The sequence below is a fragment of the Platalea leucorodia genome, assembly GCF_965183815.1.
Source record: "Platalea leucorodia genome assembly, chromosome: 9".
Lineage (NCBI taxonomy): Eukaryota > Metazoa > Chordata > Aves > Pelecaniformes > Threskiornithidae > Platalea > Platalea leucorodia.
This window is the reverse complement of record NC_138831.1, coordinates 41,392,270-41,413,311: the sequence shown is the minus strand read 5'-3', so window position 1 is coordinate 41,413,311 and position 21,042 is coordinate 41,392,270. Positions and strand designations below refer to the sequence as shown.

The window sequence follows — 21,042 nt, the reverse complement described above, 5'->3', positions numbered from 1 at the left end:
GGCTCTGTCTTTTGCACTGTGGACTACATGGACCCTGAAGCCCTAAAGCAACTTATTCAAAGTACTTCACAAGTCTGGGAACAGTGATGATTAACATTATCTCTGTTTCTCTGTGATTGGTAATCTGGGTATTTGAAAACCCCCTTTCATTAAACTTTGCACTAAGCCTTCATATGAGGTACAATTCATAGCATCCAAAATTGCTCTAAACCAGGTTATTTTAGAAGCTATTAGTCTACACTCCAAGAAAAGTAAAACTCAAAGAAAAAAAAGCTCAAGCTAGATTGTGTCTGAATTTTTCTTATAACTAAGCATGAATAAAATCTGCCAAGAGTTATGACACAGCACTGCTTTACTCAGACAACCAGCATTAAGTTAATAGAAATAATTTTGTCCTTTGGTCTAATAACCACTATTATAACAGTTTCATGATATAAAGTGATGCTTTAAAGTCAGCTGAATCATTTTAGGCAAATCAAATGATGTGAGTGATAGCAAGAAAAAAGGAAGAATGATTTACTACATTTATCTGACAGACTCAGAGTTGTGTATCCTTCTTAACCACCCATGAGTTCTGAGCAGGTTCATTAAATGACAACAAAAGGACTAACCAAAATTTCCTAAGTTCTGGTAAATTTTGGCAGAGTGATAAAAATTGCAGAGGAAGAGCAAATATAATTGTAAACTTTATTTCCATGGGACTTAAAACCAGGAGATCTATCCTTTTTAGAGTTTTTCCATGCACTTGTATTATACTAAATAAAACAAACAAAAAACCCCACACTGCTACCACCATCTTCATTCTCTTTGTTTTTCATTCTGAACAGGGTAATTTAATCCCCTCATGCTTAGTATTTGCAATGCTCTTTGGACAAAAAGTCCTAAAAATTTCTATTGTAAAATGCAGAAAGTAAAATGTTCAAAGTTAAAAGGTCCAATTTAATACTCTATTCAAAAAGAGCTAATTAGGAAGACAAAAAATAAAGTTAGGGAAATTAAGCAGAACATCCATATTTAATCATTTAGATAAACATGGATGACTGATCTTTTATTTGTTTCCATGTCTCTTCACATCTTTGACAATAAGTATCACTTGAACATAATTTTCTAAATACACAGTGGGAAAGCTAAAATTAAATATGTGCCTTTGGAAAAGTCTGATTAAAATCTTGACAAAGACAATTCAGTATAGTTTCAACTCAGCAGAACCTCCTCAGTTTCTGTAATTACTCCAAAAATATCAACTCTTCAAAACCCAATTGATAAAATTATGAGATGCTAAAATCAGAATCCTGCCCCACTACTTCCAAGTGTGACCTAAATATTTTGAACAAACTTTCCCAATATTTTGGGGAAAAAAACTTGCGGGTCACATTTTAAAGGTATTATACGCTGTCTTGAACCCTAGCTCACAATTTGCTATTCCAAACTATGTGCACTCAGAACAAGCTAAGTATCTGTACGGAAACACACATATAGCTAATATAACTAACGTTTCAGACCACAGCTTTTCCTCTTCCCACTTTAATAGTTAACTGAAGTAAGTGTACCACCGTCAGAACTCACATGGAATCCACAAGGAATGGTGCAAGACAGGGATCCCGTTCTTCACTTTTCCTTCCACAAACTGTGGAGAGAAGGAAGGGACAATTCTTGTCCCACGAGCTAGTATGTGAGGGATGGCAGCTAAGACCTGCTAAGTCCTCAGAGATGGCTAGAAGGAGCATGAGCTAGTAAACACACTTGCTCCCAACTCCTTTTCGGAGCTGGTACCCAAGTGAGAAAAAAGGCATCATGAACCATATGGTAAGTCCAAGTGGGTCAACAGTGGGAGCCCTGGTAGTCTGTGCCCTCAGGTGTTTCTTGTTTCTGCTTACAATGCTACAAGCACAGAGGTTTATGTGCTTTAGTAGTTTGGAACGCTGACAATGTCTTCTTGAGGAATAAAAGGGATGCAAAATGGTCACTCTTGACAGTTTATAGTTCTCTTAACAAAAGCCAAATTAGATGACAACTCAGAAAAAAACCAGAATTATATTTACAAAATAAAAAGTTAGGAATGTAAATATAGGGACTGCTATTAGCTGCTCACTATAATCCTATTTACCCATCACATAGCTTTTTTTTTTCTTTCAGATTTTGGCCAATGCCAATAATAAAGGCATTTATACATCTTGCTATGCAAACTGCAGCTGAAGACTGGCACAACCAGTTTTGCTCTATTTCACACGTTACATTCAAGTGATGTATATCAATAAATAACACTATGTTTTTAAAAGTGGTAAAAATGTGTTGCACTAAGTTGTAATGAGGATAACCATTAAAACATACATCCAATTTTACAAGTGATCCAGTCTAACTTCCATAAGAAGTGATTGTTGTCTGATATTAACTGGAATGAATATGGGCACAGTAAGAGAGACATTCAACCGTCCATCATCAGGTTTGCTTTTTGGTTTAGAAAGAAAATGATAGTAAATGCATGTGGACAGAAGTATCAGAAAGTCTTTAGGTAAACGAAGTTATAGGAAAGGACTGTTTCAGACAACTGTTCTACCACTTGAAGGAACATTAGAAGATACTACATGTATGCATTTATGCTTGCATAAAATAATGCTCATGAGTAAGAGAATAGATTAACATTTAAAAAAAAATCAACGTGAACAGCAAAGGAACAGGATAGAGCGTGCACATAAAACTTTGGTCTTGTTGCTTTCTAATTTTTGAGGGTTCATTTATCAGACATGATTTCCCTCACAGTTTTTATTTTGTACAAATGGTACATTACATTCTTAATTGGACTCCTGAACCTATTGCAATTTATCATTTATAGAAAGTGCCTAAAAGGTGTATAAGATGTATAGAAGGGATGAGCTAGTGGCTTCTGCCCAACTGCAGGTAATTTTATAGCTACAAAAAGGAACATTTATGATCCAATGGTAAAAACTGTTGGTGGATGAAGCTTCTATTTTACTAGAATATAAATCAAAGATATGCATCTGACAAAGAAATACAACAGACACCTACTGAACTAAAAATATTTCTTCCTCTTTGCCCCTCTAACCTTTCTTTCAGGTCATCCAAGCAACGCTGAAGATGAACTTCTCCTGCTGTCACTAGCACATGCTCTCCCGTCTCCTGGATTAAAACTTGGACACACGGATCAGCTTGGTTTAAAAGCTTCATTCCTCTGACCAGCTGAGGCATATCACCTGGCAAAATAAGGTATTATTAACAAAGTAATACTGAAGAAGGAATGCTTGAAGTAGGATATACTTAAAGTGAGAAATAGTAACACTCATTTTTATGGAAGTCTAAACACAAATACTTATTTTAGGAATATTCAAAAACTTTCAGCTAAGTTCTGAGGTCTTTCCGTAGGCAAATTTCTGCTTATGAGTCACAAAAAGTGGTATGGTTTAAGAGCAGCAGCTGAAGACATAAGCTATACTCATAATTTGTCACCAAGAATTTATGTACTGGTGATAAAATTCACATTATACAATCATAACCATGGCACTCATTTGAATGGATTGCACATTTTTGTTTTACATAGTTTTAGAATAGGTTTAGTATACCAAGCTAGCTATTGGCTATGACTACGTTATCTTGCTTCCTATATACAATTAACTACAGATACAGCTCATATACAGGTCACAACCAATAAAAAAATTGAATGTTATCAATATGAAGTGATTAAAAATTTCAGGATTTCAATCCTCATTTTCACAAATTATCAAGAGATATAACCTCTCTTATTTATTACAACTGTTTAAAGTCATCTTTCAGTAAATAACTGTATTTCTTTGAAATCTCTCATGGCTAAGTGTAGCAACCTGTAAATTGCTAATGCTTAAAATGCTCCAAAGACATAAATAACAACACGTTAACTTTACTAAAATAAAGGCAAAAATTATTCTATATGGATTACTTAGAAGGCATAAGAGTGAATGAAGCACAGGAAGGATTTAAACTAGCTGGAAGCCACTGAAAAGCTTTAATGATATTACAACCTGAAAAGGGGAAAAATCAGGAATGTGAGAGCTTTTCAGTGAAACAAAACACAGCTGTCCCTGAAATGAAGGTGTTTAAAAAGAGTTGCCTTAAAGTTAATGGAGAATGAACAACCACAGCTGAGTCAAATTTGGCTAGATTACATCAAAGCTATGCATAAATACCTCATGTCAGCAGCCTTTCATAATTAAGACAATTTAAAAAAAAAATTATGATTCCTTTTCCTTATTTTACATATGGGGTGAAGAATACCCACAGGCTTTCTAGGAATGCATATTCATATTCAGAAGGAAGAGTGACATTAAATTTGTTACTCACTTGGAGACTATTAAAAGAAATATGATATTGTATATTTAATGCTAAGCTTGTCAGGGTATAATAGAAAAGTATCCTTGAAAACAAGACAAAAACAAACAAGTGGAAAAAACACAGTGTTAGTTCCCATGGCCAACACAGTTGAAAAAAGGCTTTCAATGTTGTCTTCTGCATTTAAGCCCACTGAGAGGGATGAATAGATTTTTTTTTTTTCTTTTACAGCTTAAGGTAACCATACATGAAGATTTTGACATGAACGTGAAGACATGCAGTACTTTTGTAAAATATACATAGGGAAGTGATTTGTATTTATTTGAGGCATTTTTCCAAATAAGCAAATGCAGTTTTGAGGTAGGTTTGCTGTGGAAATCCAGGGCACTCAAATGAGACAATGTGCTAGGGCCACCTCAAGACTATACGCAGCTCACTGGACAATTGATTGCTTTCAAGCTGAGCCTGCAGTGGCCAAATTTTGCTGGTCTTCCTGTTATGGCAAGCAGCAGTTGATTTTCAGGAAACTTTTGCAAGTGTAGCTACCTCTGAGGCTTCTGTCCCTCTAAGAGATTTAGTTCAAACCATAGATTCAGAAGTTAGCAGGGAGGAGAAATTAAGCAGTGGTACAAGAATGATATAGCTTCATTTCCTTAAGGAAAAAAAAAATTACCCAGAAATCAGTCAGTAGTTCTAGAATTACATTCCTTTAAGATTTTCAACTTAATACTACACTCAGTAGAACTAGTAATTTCCAATACTTTCAAAACTGCTTTAACAAATGCAGGATGTACAATACATGATTATCTGTTATTCAGACATGCGGAACAAATAGCTGCTAAGCTGTCCAATCACTTTCTAAAAAACATGTAATCTTAAAGTATTTTGTAACTGAACAGAAAGCCAACTACTTTGGTTCTACTAACACTACAACAACAAATGAAAATTGGGCTGAAATTCAAATATAGCCAGAGATACACTACTCTCTGTTTGGGGGGAAAATATAATCAATTAGAAGCAGCACTGCAAATCTTTACCACGAGCTTAATGATGTAGCATAAAACAATGTCAGCAGAAGTGACAAACCCAAAGATATACTTACCTTCAAAGTAAAGGAATACTGAACCTTTAGCATTACGTAGTATCTTACTTGTGGAACAGCTAAGTCTGACCATAAAGGGCACAACAAAGCCTTCTGTATCTCCTCACCTACTGAGACATGAGCTAACCAGCTAGAAGAATTCACAAGGACAATGAAGTATGGCCCTCTAGGGAACATATGTATTCGTTTTATACTGCGTCAGTCTCTGATTCAGGGGATAGATCATGAACTAGCCAAATCACTAAGGGTGGGAAGCTGCTTTGCTACCACATTGAATTTGCATTACCATCCCCATTCTCCTTTAAACTTACTTGGATGTTTCGGTTCAACAGCTACCCGCACAATTGGTGTAGCTTCAAAGTTGAGAGGTGTAAACGGTGGACAAGCTGGCGACGTTGACAGTGTTGCAGACTTCAGCACAAAATCTTGCAGGCCTCCTATTCCTAATAGAAATTGGAAAAAAAAAAGGCAAAACAACAAAAAAATCATGCACTGTCATATTAAATGAGACTGAAGGCACAATCATCAAGCTAAAAAAAGCTGAAATTATTCTAATTACAAAAATCAGTTTCAAAAACTCCTCACTGTTCATATAAAATATCTGTTAAAATATTTGTGCATAATCTGGGTACTCAAGTCTCTGGTGTGACATTTGATATTCAGTCTCACAGTTCCCACTGCATTCCCTCTATATTTTAAAAAGGCGTGTTTATAACTCTGAAGAAGAGAAAGGACATGAGGACTCTTTTCCCTTCTAATATGTCCAATCCTTTGTACAGCTCAGACTTATTTTTGGTGGTTTAGATTTAGAAAAATTTAGATTGCAAGAGCCCTCCAAAGGTCATTTTGTCTAACCTCCAGCTCAAAGCAGGGCTAACTTCAAAGTTAGATCAAGTTGCTCAGGGCCTTGTCCAGTGAAGTTTTAAAAACCTTTAATGATGGAGACTCCACAGCCTCTGTCAGCAAGCTCCTCCAGTGCTTAATTACTCTTATTGTGAAGAATGCCTTTTTTTTTTTTTTTTTTTTTTGTCCCTCTTCGCACCCCTCCATGCCCATTTGGGATTCCTCTTTTCTGCAACTTGAATCTTGTAAAATTTAACTTATCATATAGTAAGCTATTAATTCTAATCCTAATATATTTTATAATGCTGGCAAGTTGGAGAAAACTGAGCTTAAACTGTAGTGATAAGAAAAAAATATAGAAAAAAATACTAGCTATAAATCTGCAAAATAGCTGCTGTAAATGCATATTTAGTTTTGGCTGGCTGGCACATTTAAGACGATTTGAAATTACTGTGTTCAAATTCCTAGCCAACAGGACATCATTCATAATTTAGTCAGAGCTATAAAAACACTACCAGAAGTGGCTAAGTAATAAAGACAACAAAGAAAGCTAATACTGATATATACAGTCACTTTTCGTGATTCTCCCTCATAAGCAATGAGCATCACAGTACTCCTAATGGAGTATAAATTAAATGTACATGTAACTTATTACAAGAAAACAAAAACCTGTAGTTCACGATCTGCTGGAGGGTAGGAAGGCCCTACAGAGGGACCTGGACAGGCTGGATCGTTGGACCGGGGCCAACTGTATGAGATTCAACAAGGCTCAGTGCTGGGTCCTGCACTTGGGGCACAACAACCCCATGCAACGCTACAGGCTGGGGGAGGAGTGGCTGGAGAGCTGCCCCGCAGAAAAGGACCTGGGGGTGGTGGTTGACAGACAGCTGAATATGAGCCAGCAGTGTGCCCAGGTAGCCAAGGCAGCCAATGGCATCCTGACTTGTATCAGGAATAGCGTGGCCAGCAGGACCAGGGAGGTGATAGTGCCCCTGTACTCGGCATTGGTGAGGCCACACCTCGAGTGCTGTGTTCAGTTTTGGGCCCCTCACTCCAAGAAGGACATCGAGGTGCTGGAGCGTGTCCAGAGGAGGGCAACAAAGCCGGTGAAGGGTCTAGAGCACAAGTCTGGTGAGGAGCGGCTGAGGGAGCTGGGGTTGTTTAGCCTGGAGAAGAGGAGGCTGAGGGGAGACCTTATCACTCTCTACAGGTACCTGAAAGGAGGTTGTAGCGAGGTGGGGGTCGGTCTCTTCTCCCAAGTAACAAGCGATAGGACAAGAGGAAACGGCCTGAAGCTGTGCCAGGGGAAGTTTAGGTTGGATATTAGGAAAAACTTCTTCACCAAAAGGGTAGTCAGGCATTGGAACAGGCTGCCCAGGGAAGTGGTTGAGTCCCCATCCCTGGAGGTATTTAAAAGACAGGTAGATGTGGTGCTTAGGGACATGGTTTAGTGGTGGACTTGGCAGTGCTGGGTTAATGGTTGGACTTGATGATCTTAAAGGTCTTTTCCAACCTAAACGATTCTATGATAATCTATGCCCGCTTAAAAATTAAATTTGCATTTGTAGATTGCTGTATATTTGTGCTCCTTCCTCCTCCTAACTTGCCCAAGTAATGATAACCAGACAAGTTCTTCACCTCAGCTCCCCATTATCACCCTAATACTTTTCCAGGTTCTTTTTTGGCTTAGTCTTCTTTATTTGAGGCCAGAAACAAAGAGGGTCAGCTTCCACCCTATGAGATCATGAAGGAGTTTAAATTCTGAACAGCCAGTCTGCTGCAGAGTTATCATCTGCAGAATCAGGCTGTTTCTACAACTCTGAAGGCTGAATGTCTGGCCAGTAGGATATGCCAAAACCCAAAATGTCACTATTTAAGAAAACCTGCCTCAAAATGACTGGAAGCATAGCAACATGCAACAGCTTTAAATGCAAGATAGCAGATGCTACAAAGAAAATAAATCTGTATAAACTCTGTGTTGCACCTGACCTATGACCAGCATGTATTTCCTCTTTTTCACTTATTCAACATGTGGTTTGAATGAAAAACAAATGCTGGATCCTCATCACCACCAGGGACCAAGAAAAGGGATGGGTCCATTTTATTCTGATCTTCTCCAGCTGGTAAAAGGAAAATGATTTAGAGTGGGAGGTGAACAGCTCCTTTTCACAGTGTAATGTGAACCAGAGAAATCAAGTTACCAAATCTTACTTCAGATAGACTCACTCTTTTCTTGACACACATTACAGTACTCTTTTTACCATAAAGAAAACTTAAAGCTCTCTGCTCTTTTGTTTCACATTTAAAGGTAAAAGTACATGAATTATACTAGTGTCTGGCAAAAATAATACACTAAAAATAAAAAAATCTGTCAGTTTTCATGAAAATCTGTTAAGCTTACAACCTGAGCGTTTTAATTGCTTAACTATGTGAGCTAGCACAGAGCAGAGTCCAGCCCTGATGAATCTATTTAATTTATAAATCCTTAGTAATGAATGTTGGCAAAAAAAGTCCATAAAGATTAAAGGTTCTTGGACACTATTTTTGCATAATATGATTATGATCAAGTAACCGCTAATGTATTTTCTGAATAATATTAAGATGAAGATGTAACATAACTAATTCCAAAGTACTACATGATACGTCAATGGAAGAATTCTACTTATTATGCTGCTACATCAATCTTAAACTTACATATTGTTCATCCCACTGAAATTTACACATACTACTTGAGATCATAGATCTCAAATGTACAGTAATGTTAATTACTTGAACAGACTTAGAAAAGCCACTCCGAAATTAAGCTTATAAACAAGCCTCCTGTTTTAAAATTGTTCTGTTCAGCCCTTGATTTGTTCTGTTCAGCTCTTGAAGACAGACATCATTGTAACACACACATTTTAGTTCACATTTCTTTTTGTAGTACAATAATTTTCAAAAAGAAAGGAACCAAAGGTAAGAAAAAACTCCTTAAGCAAGGAAGGTGAGACAAACTACTGGCCTTTTGTTTTAGGTTCGCTTAAAGAATGAAATACTAAAAAGCATTGCAAGTATTTTTGAATAGTCATCTCTCAAAGAACAACCTAGTCTACAAAGTATGCAGTCTGTCACACAAACATGCACACCAGTAGGCAGTTTGTTGTACATTGCTTTTATTTATTTATTTGTAAGAGAAGCTGGAATTAAAAATGTCTATAGGAATTTTTAAACATGAGTATTAACTTGATGAGGCAACTGCTTCTTTTTATAAACTCTGCCTGGGGTGTGTCACCTAATTTCCATACTAAGGAAAATGTTGAATTCTGACTGTTCGAGGGAGTGTGTAAACTTTAAAGACACAAGAATTTATTAAAAACTCCTTATTAGAAATATATCACATACTTTGCTATATACTGTATAACACTACTTCTAACGTTGTGCTTGGTAGCAAAGCCTTTTCTTCCCAGTCAGGAGTCAAATCACCTTTACAGTTTTTATAATGTAAGGCAAAGAGCCATATCTACTTAACAGTTACTACTGTAAGTACCCTTCTTGCTTGTGCATAGTCCCGGTGAGATTAAGGGGATTACAGTGGAAAGAACTGCAAAGCAAGACACCCATGCTGCAAAGTCAAGCTACCGAGGGATACCATATGAGATTTGATAGTAAGTATCAGACTAGATCTCTTGTCCTAAAGAAGCCAATCCTACACATAATGGTTTATCAAACTGATTTTTGCTAGCATATATTAAGAGTATCATCCCCATTTATAGAAATGTAACCGGTTGCTTACGTTTTACATAGGTTATATTCAGATTACTCTGACAAGTCATTCACAGTGACCAAAAATAAACACATTTCAAAGTATTAGTGTTGTTATTTCAACAGTAATTGTCAATCCATAGGTTTAATATAAGACTTTCTCTTAATAGACAAGGAACTCATTAAAAGCCTGTGAGATAATGCTAAGAAATACCTTCTGAGTTTGCTTGTTTGTCATTTAAAAGTAGACCAAATTCTGGTGTACATCAGGGAGAATTATTACACAGGTGGAGAAACGTTAGATTTACAAAGGTCCTTTTGTTGAGTCTTTTCTATTACTTGCCCTAGAAGATAAGAATACTAAATCAAGTATATACCTGTTTGTATCACCAGTGTTTCTACCACATGATAGAAACTGAACGGTAAAAACAGATAAGAACATCACGACTGAAATTTTCAGGAGGAGTAGGAGATCTAAGACAAGTCTCCATTTACTTTTTGCTTCTGTGCCTTGCTGGTAACCACTACACCTTAGACACTAATTTTGCAGCCTTTAAAGATAAAGTACACTTTTCCAGCTGAATTCAGCTATAAAGATCTGAACACATAATAGATCCATTTCAAGATATATGTAATTAGTTTCCTTTGATGTAGAAAGATTTAGCATTTAATGTTCTTTCAAGATGCAAAAAATGAAGCGGACACCACCACCATACATAACTTTTTCAATCAGATAAGGAAATAATTTAGTTTGCAGTGTGAAAATCAAACAAAGAAGAATGAAAGCTGTTTAAATTTTAACTTCTGCCACATTGTTACTAGCCTCAGCACATTAGTTCAGTGGATCTTTATCTTTTCTCACTGATGATATCATCACTTAAGAATCCCTGGCTGCTTTGGAATGGAGACATGTCAAGCTTTGGACTAACACCATAAGGAACTAAGTAAAGCAAAAAGCTAACGTTAATCTTCACAGTAAGGCTCTGTCTCCACTGAAATATATCATTTCTTATCAACATTGTTTGTTTAGAAAGATTAAGACTTTACAATATGCAAAGCCTCCTGGTTTAAATGCTTCATGCACTGCACTCTGTAGCAGTGAAGAAAGACCATGCAGGCTCATTGGTAAGTCATGTAAAAGGAGGTGTGATGCAAACTTTTGTCAATCTACACAGTCTGAAATCTTAAAACGAGCATGTGCCTTTTGTTTCAAAGGGAGCGTACAAACAGGCCAAGACCTCTATAATTTTCTTTGGGCAGTAATACAAATATTTTTTTTTCCTCCCCAGTGAGAGACATTTGAAAAGAAATATTTTTAAAAGGTGCTTTAAAAAAAACACACATGAGGAAATGAATTCACAAATCCACCTTGAAAATATGATTGCCTCTTAGATGTTTCCAGTTTCTCCTTAAATAGGCTAAAAGCCAACTAAAACAAACAGAAAGGCAAAATGTATTTGCCAAATGATGTTAAAATCATCAAAAAATTAATGAAAATAACTCCATATCAATCATCATTCTCTTTCTAATCTATCTACAGAATTCTCCTTTTCCCAATATCTAGCATAAGCCTAGAAAAGATTATACCATTAGCACACTGTTACCTATTGAAGTGACTAATATTGCTTCACTGTTTCCATGTACACTTTAAGTATCAGCCTCCATCCTTGTGTTACTATCCCTAATTTAAAAAAAAAAAAAAAAAAAGGAAAAAAACAAAGAAGAGAATGGATTTTGCATGGGGAAACTCGCTTTTAGTAGGATTAAACTCAGTTACAATAGTAACTTTTTTTAACCTTTTATATTTAAGGAGTCTTAAAATGTTTTACAAATTACTGGGACTAAATAATGGTAACTGTAGGAACTTTGGACAAGTAGCTATTATGGCTTAAGAATACCTTGTATTACACATTTATCACCTCAGATTTTAAGCATGTTTCTCTTGAGTCTCATGGGCACTGCACAGAGACATCTGAGGGCAGAACTTGACCCTTCTATATTAGAAACTCTTTCTGGGAAGGAAGGGAATGTAAATCAAGACACAGACCACATTCTAGCTGAGATTTCATCAACTTTTTTTCCATAATACAGACCACATGTTAGCACAGATTGCCGGTGAGCCTCCTCTTCTCATCTGCAATTGTGCGCTTCCCCCTCAATTGTTCTTACTTGCTTCTGAGGCAAGTGAAATTGCTTATATGGAAAACAGAATACTGTGAAGTATGTGCATGATTTCAGCTGTTCTCAATACTTTCCAATCATTCTACAGAAAAAGTTAATTTAACATTTTCTTTTGTATTTCCTTTCCTCTTTCTCAACGTGGTTTTTTTGAGCCGAATCTCTAAAAATCACCAGTATCCAACAGACTGTAGAAGCCTCTGTCCCAGTTTCTTCATGAGTTTCAAAGAAACAAGTTCTACCTAAACATGTGCTAGAGATTAACAAGCAGAAACATGAATTCAGTTCCTCAATATAAAGGTGTTAAGTTATACTTTTATTGTAGAACTTTACTTTTAGGTTCATAGCAGTTTGAGGGCAAATTGAGCATAACTTTCTGATTAGATGAGAGTAAACTCAGCCATATTATTAATACTGTTATAACAAAATTCCCTCTCCCCAAGGGACACAATCATGCGATAGGACACAAAATGCAATAAGCAACTTTTGACACAAGCACCTCAATGTTTTACTACTGAATCATCAAGTAGTAAGAGATGAAAAAGTTCTAGGGCACCCCATTGAGTTCCAGTAGGAAAAAAACTAGCAGTCCGAAGAACAAAACCGACTGCTTTTAGAACTGCAAGGAAAGAAATAACATGATCTAACAGCATGTTCCACGAAAATCTCCTATTGCACGATTATAATTTCAGATTGCAAACATATATAACGAGTAAACAAGCATCATTTATCTTCTGCTGAGATTCTTTGGAAAAAAAATACCATGTATTTGATTAAATATTTAGATTGCATGATAACATACATTTCCTAACTGTTGATTGAGTTGGCAATTGTAATTATAAACTTTCCTATACTTTTCTCAGACTAGACTAAAAACAAGTTCAAGGAAACTATAAAAAAAAAAATCTGTACATTAAATAGTAACATATTTAAAGCGATAAAGTGAATGGATAGAGATCTACCTGCATTCAGTCTTTGTGAAAAAGCAGACGCCAAAGCCGAGTCAGGAATTTGCTTGCTAAAATACAAATTTACCTTAAAGTAAATAGAATTAAACCAAAATCAATTAACATTCCAAATTTGACTTCTGGGTTTACAAATAGGTGTAGTCAAAATGAAATACTCATTTCCTTAAGTTGCTTAATGAGGCAAATAAATACAGAAGATGAAAGTATTTCAGATAATGATATTTTTCTTGTGCTACAAAATTATTTAATTTGTCATGCCATACTAATTTTTGGAGCTCAAAACTGGCGTAAATGATCCTGATTTTTAAATATTTATGGTTAAACGTACACAGAAACTTAAAAAGAAAGGTCATGCTTAGGTCTGTAACCTGCCCCCATTCCTCCTTACGTATTATGAAATCAATGCACTCATAGCTTCACAAAAAATAAATAAATGAATAAAACCCCTTTGCTCCAATTTAAGTTACTTTAATCTTCTAACTGTAAGGTGCTCTTGATAAAGGCACTAAATGGTACCTTTTGTGGTTTTACAAAAATGGTAGTAGTTCTGCTCAGCAGTATGCATGTAATATATTTCGCCTGAGCCCACACATTGTCATTCCTTTCCATACACCAGCTCAACCTGACATCACTTGAAAACAGCAATACAGAACAACAGTAAATATGTGGACAGATCTTTGTACAGTGTGACCACATAGGCACTGGAACTCACTTCAGTTAGCCTGTATATCAAATTAATACTTCCATTACTGCATGTGGAAAGCATTTAGCACCATACAAAACTCTTCAAGGGTTTCTGAAACACAAACCAAATTTTAGATTTATAATTACTTTGAATAAATGATTTTCATTTAACCTGACAGCAACACATCTGAATTTACTTAGTTTTTTTTTTTAACAGCTACCAGAACTTCAGAGGCAGTTCAGTATGGTTGTTGTCCCAAACAAATGAAATTTAGGAATGGTTGTTTCAATATATTTACTTTGATAATCTAAAAGTCCTTTGAAATACTGATTTGTTGGTTTTTTTATTAGTAGTAGTAAACGCGCTTTCGTGAATAAATTCATGAAATTGCACACTGTACTGGAAAACATCAGCTGAATGCATATGAAACATCCTATGCAAGGGAAAAAAATTTGCCCAGCAATCCTCTAAGGAAAAAGAAAGCCTTCCAGACAACAGAGCATTAACTACACGCTCTAATGAGAATATATATATTTTTTGGAGATGAGAAATGTCTCACAGGTGTAGCTCTGAATATTTCCAGGAAGCCTCCCTACTTTATCCCACAGATAAACACATGCTAGTCATCTACTGATGATTTCTACTGGTTCAATGAGGAAAGTATTTAACAAAAGAGTTCTTTTGTTTGTAATTCCTATAGTGAAACTCTCCAAGACTTCAGCTATAATGTTGACATCTGTCTCGCAGAAGACAGAAAAACATGGGGCTATTGACCCTTCATAAAGCTGTTTTGTACATAATTATGAATTATATAAATTTCTATAAATATATTATAAATTTATATAAATATATAAATTATAAATCTTATCCATGAAAAAATGTCAACAAACCCCAAGAAAACACTGAAGTGTTTGGTAGAATGCTTTAGTTAGGCTTGATATCAATACCTAATTAAGTTTGCAAAAGGAACATATACTAAAAGACCTAAGATCCTTCACCCTCAAAGTAGCAAAAGAACAAGACAAATCTCTATGTTCCAGCAGTCCTCTAGCAAATACACAGTTCATACTGCTTATATTTTGGATGTTAAAGAGGAGAACATTCAAAATATTTTAAAATAAACCTCTCTGGCTCACTGAATATATCGTAGAAGTTACATTAGAAAAAAGTAGAGAAATCTTTACTCTTTTGCAGGACCACCATTAATAACATTAGCTACGCACACATGCTCAGTTCTGGAAATCTATTAAAATAGGATCCTATTTTCTTAGGTCTTCTCACCTTAGTCTATTAAAATGTTCTTCTTGCTTTAGTTCTAATCACTTCTCACCTTAGTCTATTATAATGTTTCTAACATATTTCACCGACATTGAAATGTATATAGAACTTCAGAAAGCAGGTAAGGGGGAGGAAGCAGCCCAAGGGTGAGAGGGGAATCATTGAATCAATTATGCTCTATCAGATTGAGCATGAAAAGTGTTTAACATTAGAGGAAAGAGACGGAGGCAAAGCCTTTCTATTTAAAAATGTAGTAAAGTTCAATGTTTATTTTTAAGTAGAGACTGGGAAGACATAATACCCCATACAATATTTTAATATTTTTATGAGAGTACTTGAGGCAAGATGCAAGTGAGGGAAGATCTAAAGTTTATTAGGGTTTTGAGCACAATAGCAAACTGAATTCTACTAATTTCTTGACCAAATGCTTCCCACAACAGAGCAAAATAACTAATCTCAGCTAATAGATCAATAACATCAAATGATTTCTTCATAAATCTGACTAGCTACAGCATAGTCTAACAACCAACCGACCATTAACAGAAAATGCCATTTTAGGTTTTATTCGGTTTTAGTAATGTGTCCTGAAAATGGGCAGACTTCATGTATACAGTTTTCTTAAATTGAAGATTATAAAATATAAGTAACATCTGTTACTTCCCAGAATCAATTATAAGTGGTGTTAAAATTAATGAGGCCTTCAGGCACTGATCTTGCAAGGAATTCATTTTAATCTGTAGAAGTCTTGGAGGTTTTGTCATGTTTGCCTAGAAAAAGCTACATGAACATATTGCTACAAGTTCTGCATTACATATCCTAGGTACATGGGGAATTTAGAATCTGCTACGAGAAGTGCCAATTACAAAAGACAATGGTAGTTAGTTTAAAAGCTCATTAAATTTCATCCATCCTTGTGCTGATTTTAGAATTTGTTTAACTGTAGAATCCCAATATAGTTGATTTACATTTCATCAGTTAAAAAAAAGAATATGAGGCTTTTATCATTCAATACATCAGGTAAATGCAAAGACAGACTAATCAGTTACTAGGATATTTCAGACATCACAAGTAGAAGCAGCATACCAATTACCAAATGTGTACAATATCTTGTGGTAAATGCCTTACTAAGTCATTGACCATTTATCCTGTTAACTTGAAGACATGCAAGTAACTAATTAAAATCCAATTTTCCAAGACCTGACCCAATACCTAATGCTTTCCTTTAAAGGCAATCCCCCCGCTTCCCCTTTACATCTGCCTGTAAGTGATTTCTGCTTGCTTATTTTGTTGCCTTGGGAAATATGGCTTGAAGTGTTCCAAAGTGCCATGAATAATGGATCATTTCAGTCTACATTATGCAGAAGTCGATGTTTATTTTAAATACAATAATTTTCAAGAAAGATAAAGAATAATATAAAATTTGATTTCAAGCTTAAAGAAACCTTTAAACAGCTCATTTGTAGTTACAAGCAATAATATTTTGGGGAATAATTAATTAGAAGAAAGAGTCTAACTAAAGAAAGCACCTTTCCAATGCCTCGGATTAGGACTATTTGACATAATGGGTGTACAAACAGATGGCATGAGAAGGAACAGGGAATGCCTTAAATACACTTGTTATATCAGCAGCCTAGGAAGTTACTGATAATAGGTTATTTATCATGTGCTGCAATTTAATAGCAAAATAAATTCCAGAATAAACAGAAAATGCATTCAAATAAAAAAAAATAAAGAAGCTACAGCCACATGAAAACCTATGGCTGAGCCATTACTAGTGATCTCAGATTGAAAGGCAGAGATATGCTCCAAACACATAAAATAAAATTTAGCTAGAACAGTGACAAATTTTTAGTGAAAAGTAAAGATGGAATTCCAGAAAGTTATTCCAAAACATACACATTAATCATTGACAAAAGTACCTAAGAAATACAAAAATAAAAATCTGGAGAAAATATTTTGCTAGACCTTCATTATTCTGGTTAAAATAGGTTTTTGTGACAGCAATAAAAAAAGAAAAAACACAACATTTTTCCACAAAATTAAAACTATATTTGAATCATGAATTTTACAAGTCAGAATCACATTAAGTATTTCTGGCAGTCTGCATCTGTGGAAACTAAGCATACCAAAATCATGTCTACTTAAAACATAAAAAAATACCTAAAAAATAAGACTGCTACTCCTTATCCCCCCAACCTTTTTTCCCCCCAAAGGAAAAAAGACTGCCATTTCCCCCCTAATTTCTGATTACTTCCGTTAATGTATCATTGAGAATTATTACTGTAATTCATAGTCCATACAACTCTGACTTCCTAAAAAGATTGCAAAGTATTAACTTTTATTAGCTCTAGGTCAAGAAGAAAATGGGAAAAAAATATACAGATCATTCCTAAGATACGAGAATTCTTAAGACTAGTACAGAGGACCACATAATTGAATTGGGCTTTTAAATGTTCCTCTATTTCAAAATGGAGAAGAGAAATCTTGATTTTTAATGCCCCTTTGCAAAAAAGTAACTAATAAGATTTAATTTTATTTACATCCCATCAGTCTATATGCAATTACAACATCCCCAACACTGCACTCCTCATTTTTTAAAAACAGGCATCAGCCTCATACTGACAAAAGACACCAGGAAGGGAGCTTGGAGCTTTAACATCTCCACATCTGGAAAACCCTTAGTGTTTAATTTCCTTTTCAACAGTAATAACACCAGTCACTGGGTGATTCATTTGCATTAGAGGATAAAAGGAAAAGGGACCCCAACCCAAAAAGTATTCTAAGAACACCATCTCAAATACAGCTAGGATGATCTAGCAGCCAGTTGCCATCAAAAAGAGCAAGCTTGCCCCCACTTCTGGCTTCCCAGCAGCAGCACTAGCATTTGTCAGACTCTGGGTGATCTAATTCAGGATACTAAATAAAGAGAGTAAAACTAACAGAATAAAAAGGCAATTTTCCTTCTCACCCAATTTTCACTCCCTCAACTAAGAAAGCATTAATGCGTTTCTAAGAGACACTGCTTCTAACATGTTGGCCAAGAAAAAGCAAATCAACATATTAATCACAGCGAAACTCCTATGGCACGACGAAGCCAACCAGAAGTATAGGTTTAACAATCAGCATCTTACAAAACTAGTTAAGAGACCTTTTTCCCCTCCTGTCCATATGGAAAGTGGAGCTAACACCTCACGGTCCTGAAACAGGTTAAGTTGTCTCCATGCCCCACCACTGCCCCCTCAGAAACCAGATCAGTCTGGCTAACATTCTGCTGACTAAAGAGGAGCCCACAGATGCGGTATCGTGTATCACCCACAAGCAACAGCAGTGACTCGCCGGCTGCTGCTTCAAGACAAAGCAAAACCTTAAAACACAGAACGTCAGCTGTTTTTCTGAACAAAAGAAACGCGGCCATTTGCCACTGCTAGGTATCAGCTTTAAACGCTTTGGAAGAGTTCTGGGGAGATGAACCTTTTCTACTAAAAATGAAAAGCATTTCTGCTAAAAATGGCTGATTACTTAAATGCCTTTTTTTGGTTGAGAAGCAACGCTTCCAACACAGTATGTCCTACTTCCTGATGGGATTATGTACACAAAAGAATCTGTTAAAAATGGAGTATGTTTTTAGTCTCATTTCCAAAGTAAACGCAATTCCTGTAATCACACAGTCTCCCCTCAACAACTTTTAAACATGTTGTCAACTTCCACTAAGTTTACCAGTGAGAGAGAGGAGAGGGTTCAGATATAATTAAGTTTCCACAAGTTATGTAAAATCAATGGCTAAGTACTGAAGGGAGACCAAAATTGGTGAGCTCACCGAAAAAAGAGCAGGCAAAACACAATCATTACATATCCCGCTTGGGAGCAGCTGCCTGGCGACCAGCGTGCGCGTCCTGGCTGGCCAACTGGGACACGCGCAACGGCAGGATAGGCGTAGCTTAGAGGGAAGCTGAGGATTTTAAGGACACCAGTCCACAGGAATTCAGGCTTTGTTAGTAGCACTGCTCAGAGAACTTGCTTTTTGAACATGTCACAGAACAATTACTCTTTTGTGGAAAAGCTCTGAAAAATGTAACCATCAGGATTCCATAGATTTTAGGTCCCGCTTTGAAAGCTTCTCAACACGCAGCTCTTTGCATCAATGAACCATGTAGGCTGGCTTTAGAATTCATCACGTGTGCTTTCGACTTCCTTGTCCTCAACAGCTCCAGCAGACTAAAGGGGAGGGGGGGGGGGGGGGATCAGTTTGAATGTCTTTGCCGACGTGTAAGTGCAATAACTGATGTAACAAGAACTACCAGCAGGTTTGCATTTTCATTTAGATTAACGGGTTCACAGTCACGCAACTCACAATGGTTGACCCAATCCTTTAATACTGCATAAAGCATGACTTGTACAAATCTTAACATATGGCACTTGGAGAACACCAAGTATTTAAATGAATATTTATTGCTCAATACTGTATTTCAGAAATCCAATTAGTCACCGAAACAGACTTCTATCAAAGTTGGCAATGACGATACTTTAGCCAATGAAGCTTAAAATGACAGTAACAGATAAACTGACTTATCCCCCATACATTAACTTAAACAACTGTATAATTTGTACATTCCAAGTGTGGTTTTTCTATTTCCCCATCAGGACCTTGTCTTGGCTCAAGTCTGCCTACATCCAAGTCAACAATAGTGTGCTTAAACCAACACCAAGTGCCTTTGAAAAACCTGCCCACTTCAAATTCATTAGGATGACAGAAATCTCTCCATTCTGTAAGGAAAAGCTTTCTCTCACATCTCAGCTGGAGCCCTTAAATTCATTGCAATTTTCCTGTTGCAATCTCACTGTCTTTACCCAAACAGGCCCAGAAACAAATATGGCAATATAAAATGCTCACTACCAAATTAGGTGAATTATCTACCAAAACATGCCTGCACAGAGGAAGGCTACCAAACGCAAAACCTCACAAAAAACACTCGCTAGAGTCCATGACAGTTATGACAGAAGAGCAGCCTTGGAAAATGGAGCCTTTCATTTTTTTAAAATCACTGGCTTGAATTTTGCCCAAATACGTAACAGACCTCGCTGGAAAGAATTAGGTAGTAGGGAACAAGAAAGGTTAAAAAAGAACCATACTTCTTTTAGTCTTAATTAGGCGCAAAAAGGTACCTAAATTTGGTTCCATGTATCAATGCTAAAATTTCAAAATACAATCAAGTCAAGTCAGCAGCTGTTCTGCATCTTAAGACAAAAACTCAATGGTAACAGCCCCTCAAACACATTACCCTCTTCTATGTATAACTGGAATTAAACAATTCTTTATAAATAACAAATTCTTAAAATTCAGGTTCTGAAACCTGTAAGATGAAACTAGAAGTTTTAACTATGCTTGGTATTTTCAATTCATACAGTCTTAACAATGAAATTAGAATAGGTATTACTAGATATGTACAAATGGAGTTGAAACTCACACTGCTTGGCTTGCAATCTCTGCAGAAGAGTATTTCTAGTAAATATCAGCTTTTTCAATTATTTACTAAATGATAAACCACTACAAACAATCTAAACTTCAAGCCTAAACTATCCAGTGCTGCCCCTTTAACACTGTTGTTTAGCAGTGCCCCACAGTTGGACATCAGTTGATACTCCTAAATATAGCGCTGGCTTAACTCCCCCCCACAGTTCACAAGCCAGACAAAGCCAACTTCATGACTCACACCCTGATACAGGCCAAACAACCCTCGCAACACTTTTGCCATTTAACGTGAAGCATGAAACAACATCAAAATCTCGGGAAAATATTTAGAAAATAGCTCACTAAAACATAGCCTTTATTAACAAATCTCTTGACTTTATTACGCAGGATTTTGATTCTCTGCAACCATGTTTGTGTGCAGTGGGGTTGTGTGCAGAATTAATTCCAACCTGGTCTT

At 36.1% G+C, this 21,042-nt stretch overlaps 1 protein-coding gene across 5 annotated transcripts in view; it reads right to left on the bottom strand.

The window, feature by feature from the left end:
- Positions 1 to 21,042, bottom strand: part of EFL1 (elongation factor like GTPase 1) — an 83,582-nt gene that overhangs the window by 23,897 nt on the left and 38,643 nt on the right. For all 5 annotated transcript variants that reach the window (XR_014229199.1, XM_082321919.1, XM_082321918.1 and 2 more), the window contains exons 16-17: positions 5,734 to 5,865; positions 3,065 to 3,212 (exon numbers count right to left, since the gene is read on the bottom strand). Coding sequence is in view for 4 of the 5 variants with exons in the window: in XM_082321919.1 (XP_082178045.1) it covers positions 3,065 to 3,212; positions 5,734 to 5,865 (280 nt within the window). In the remaining variant the exon portion in view is untranslated. The remainder of the gene's footprint in view (positions 1 to 3,064; positions 3,213 to 5,733; positions 5,866 to 21,042) is intronic.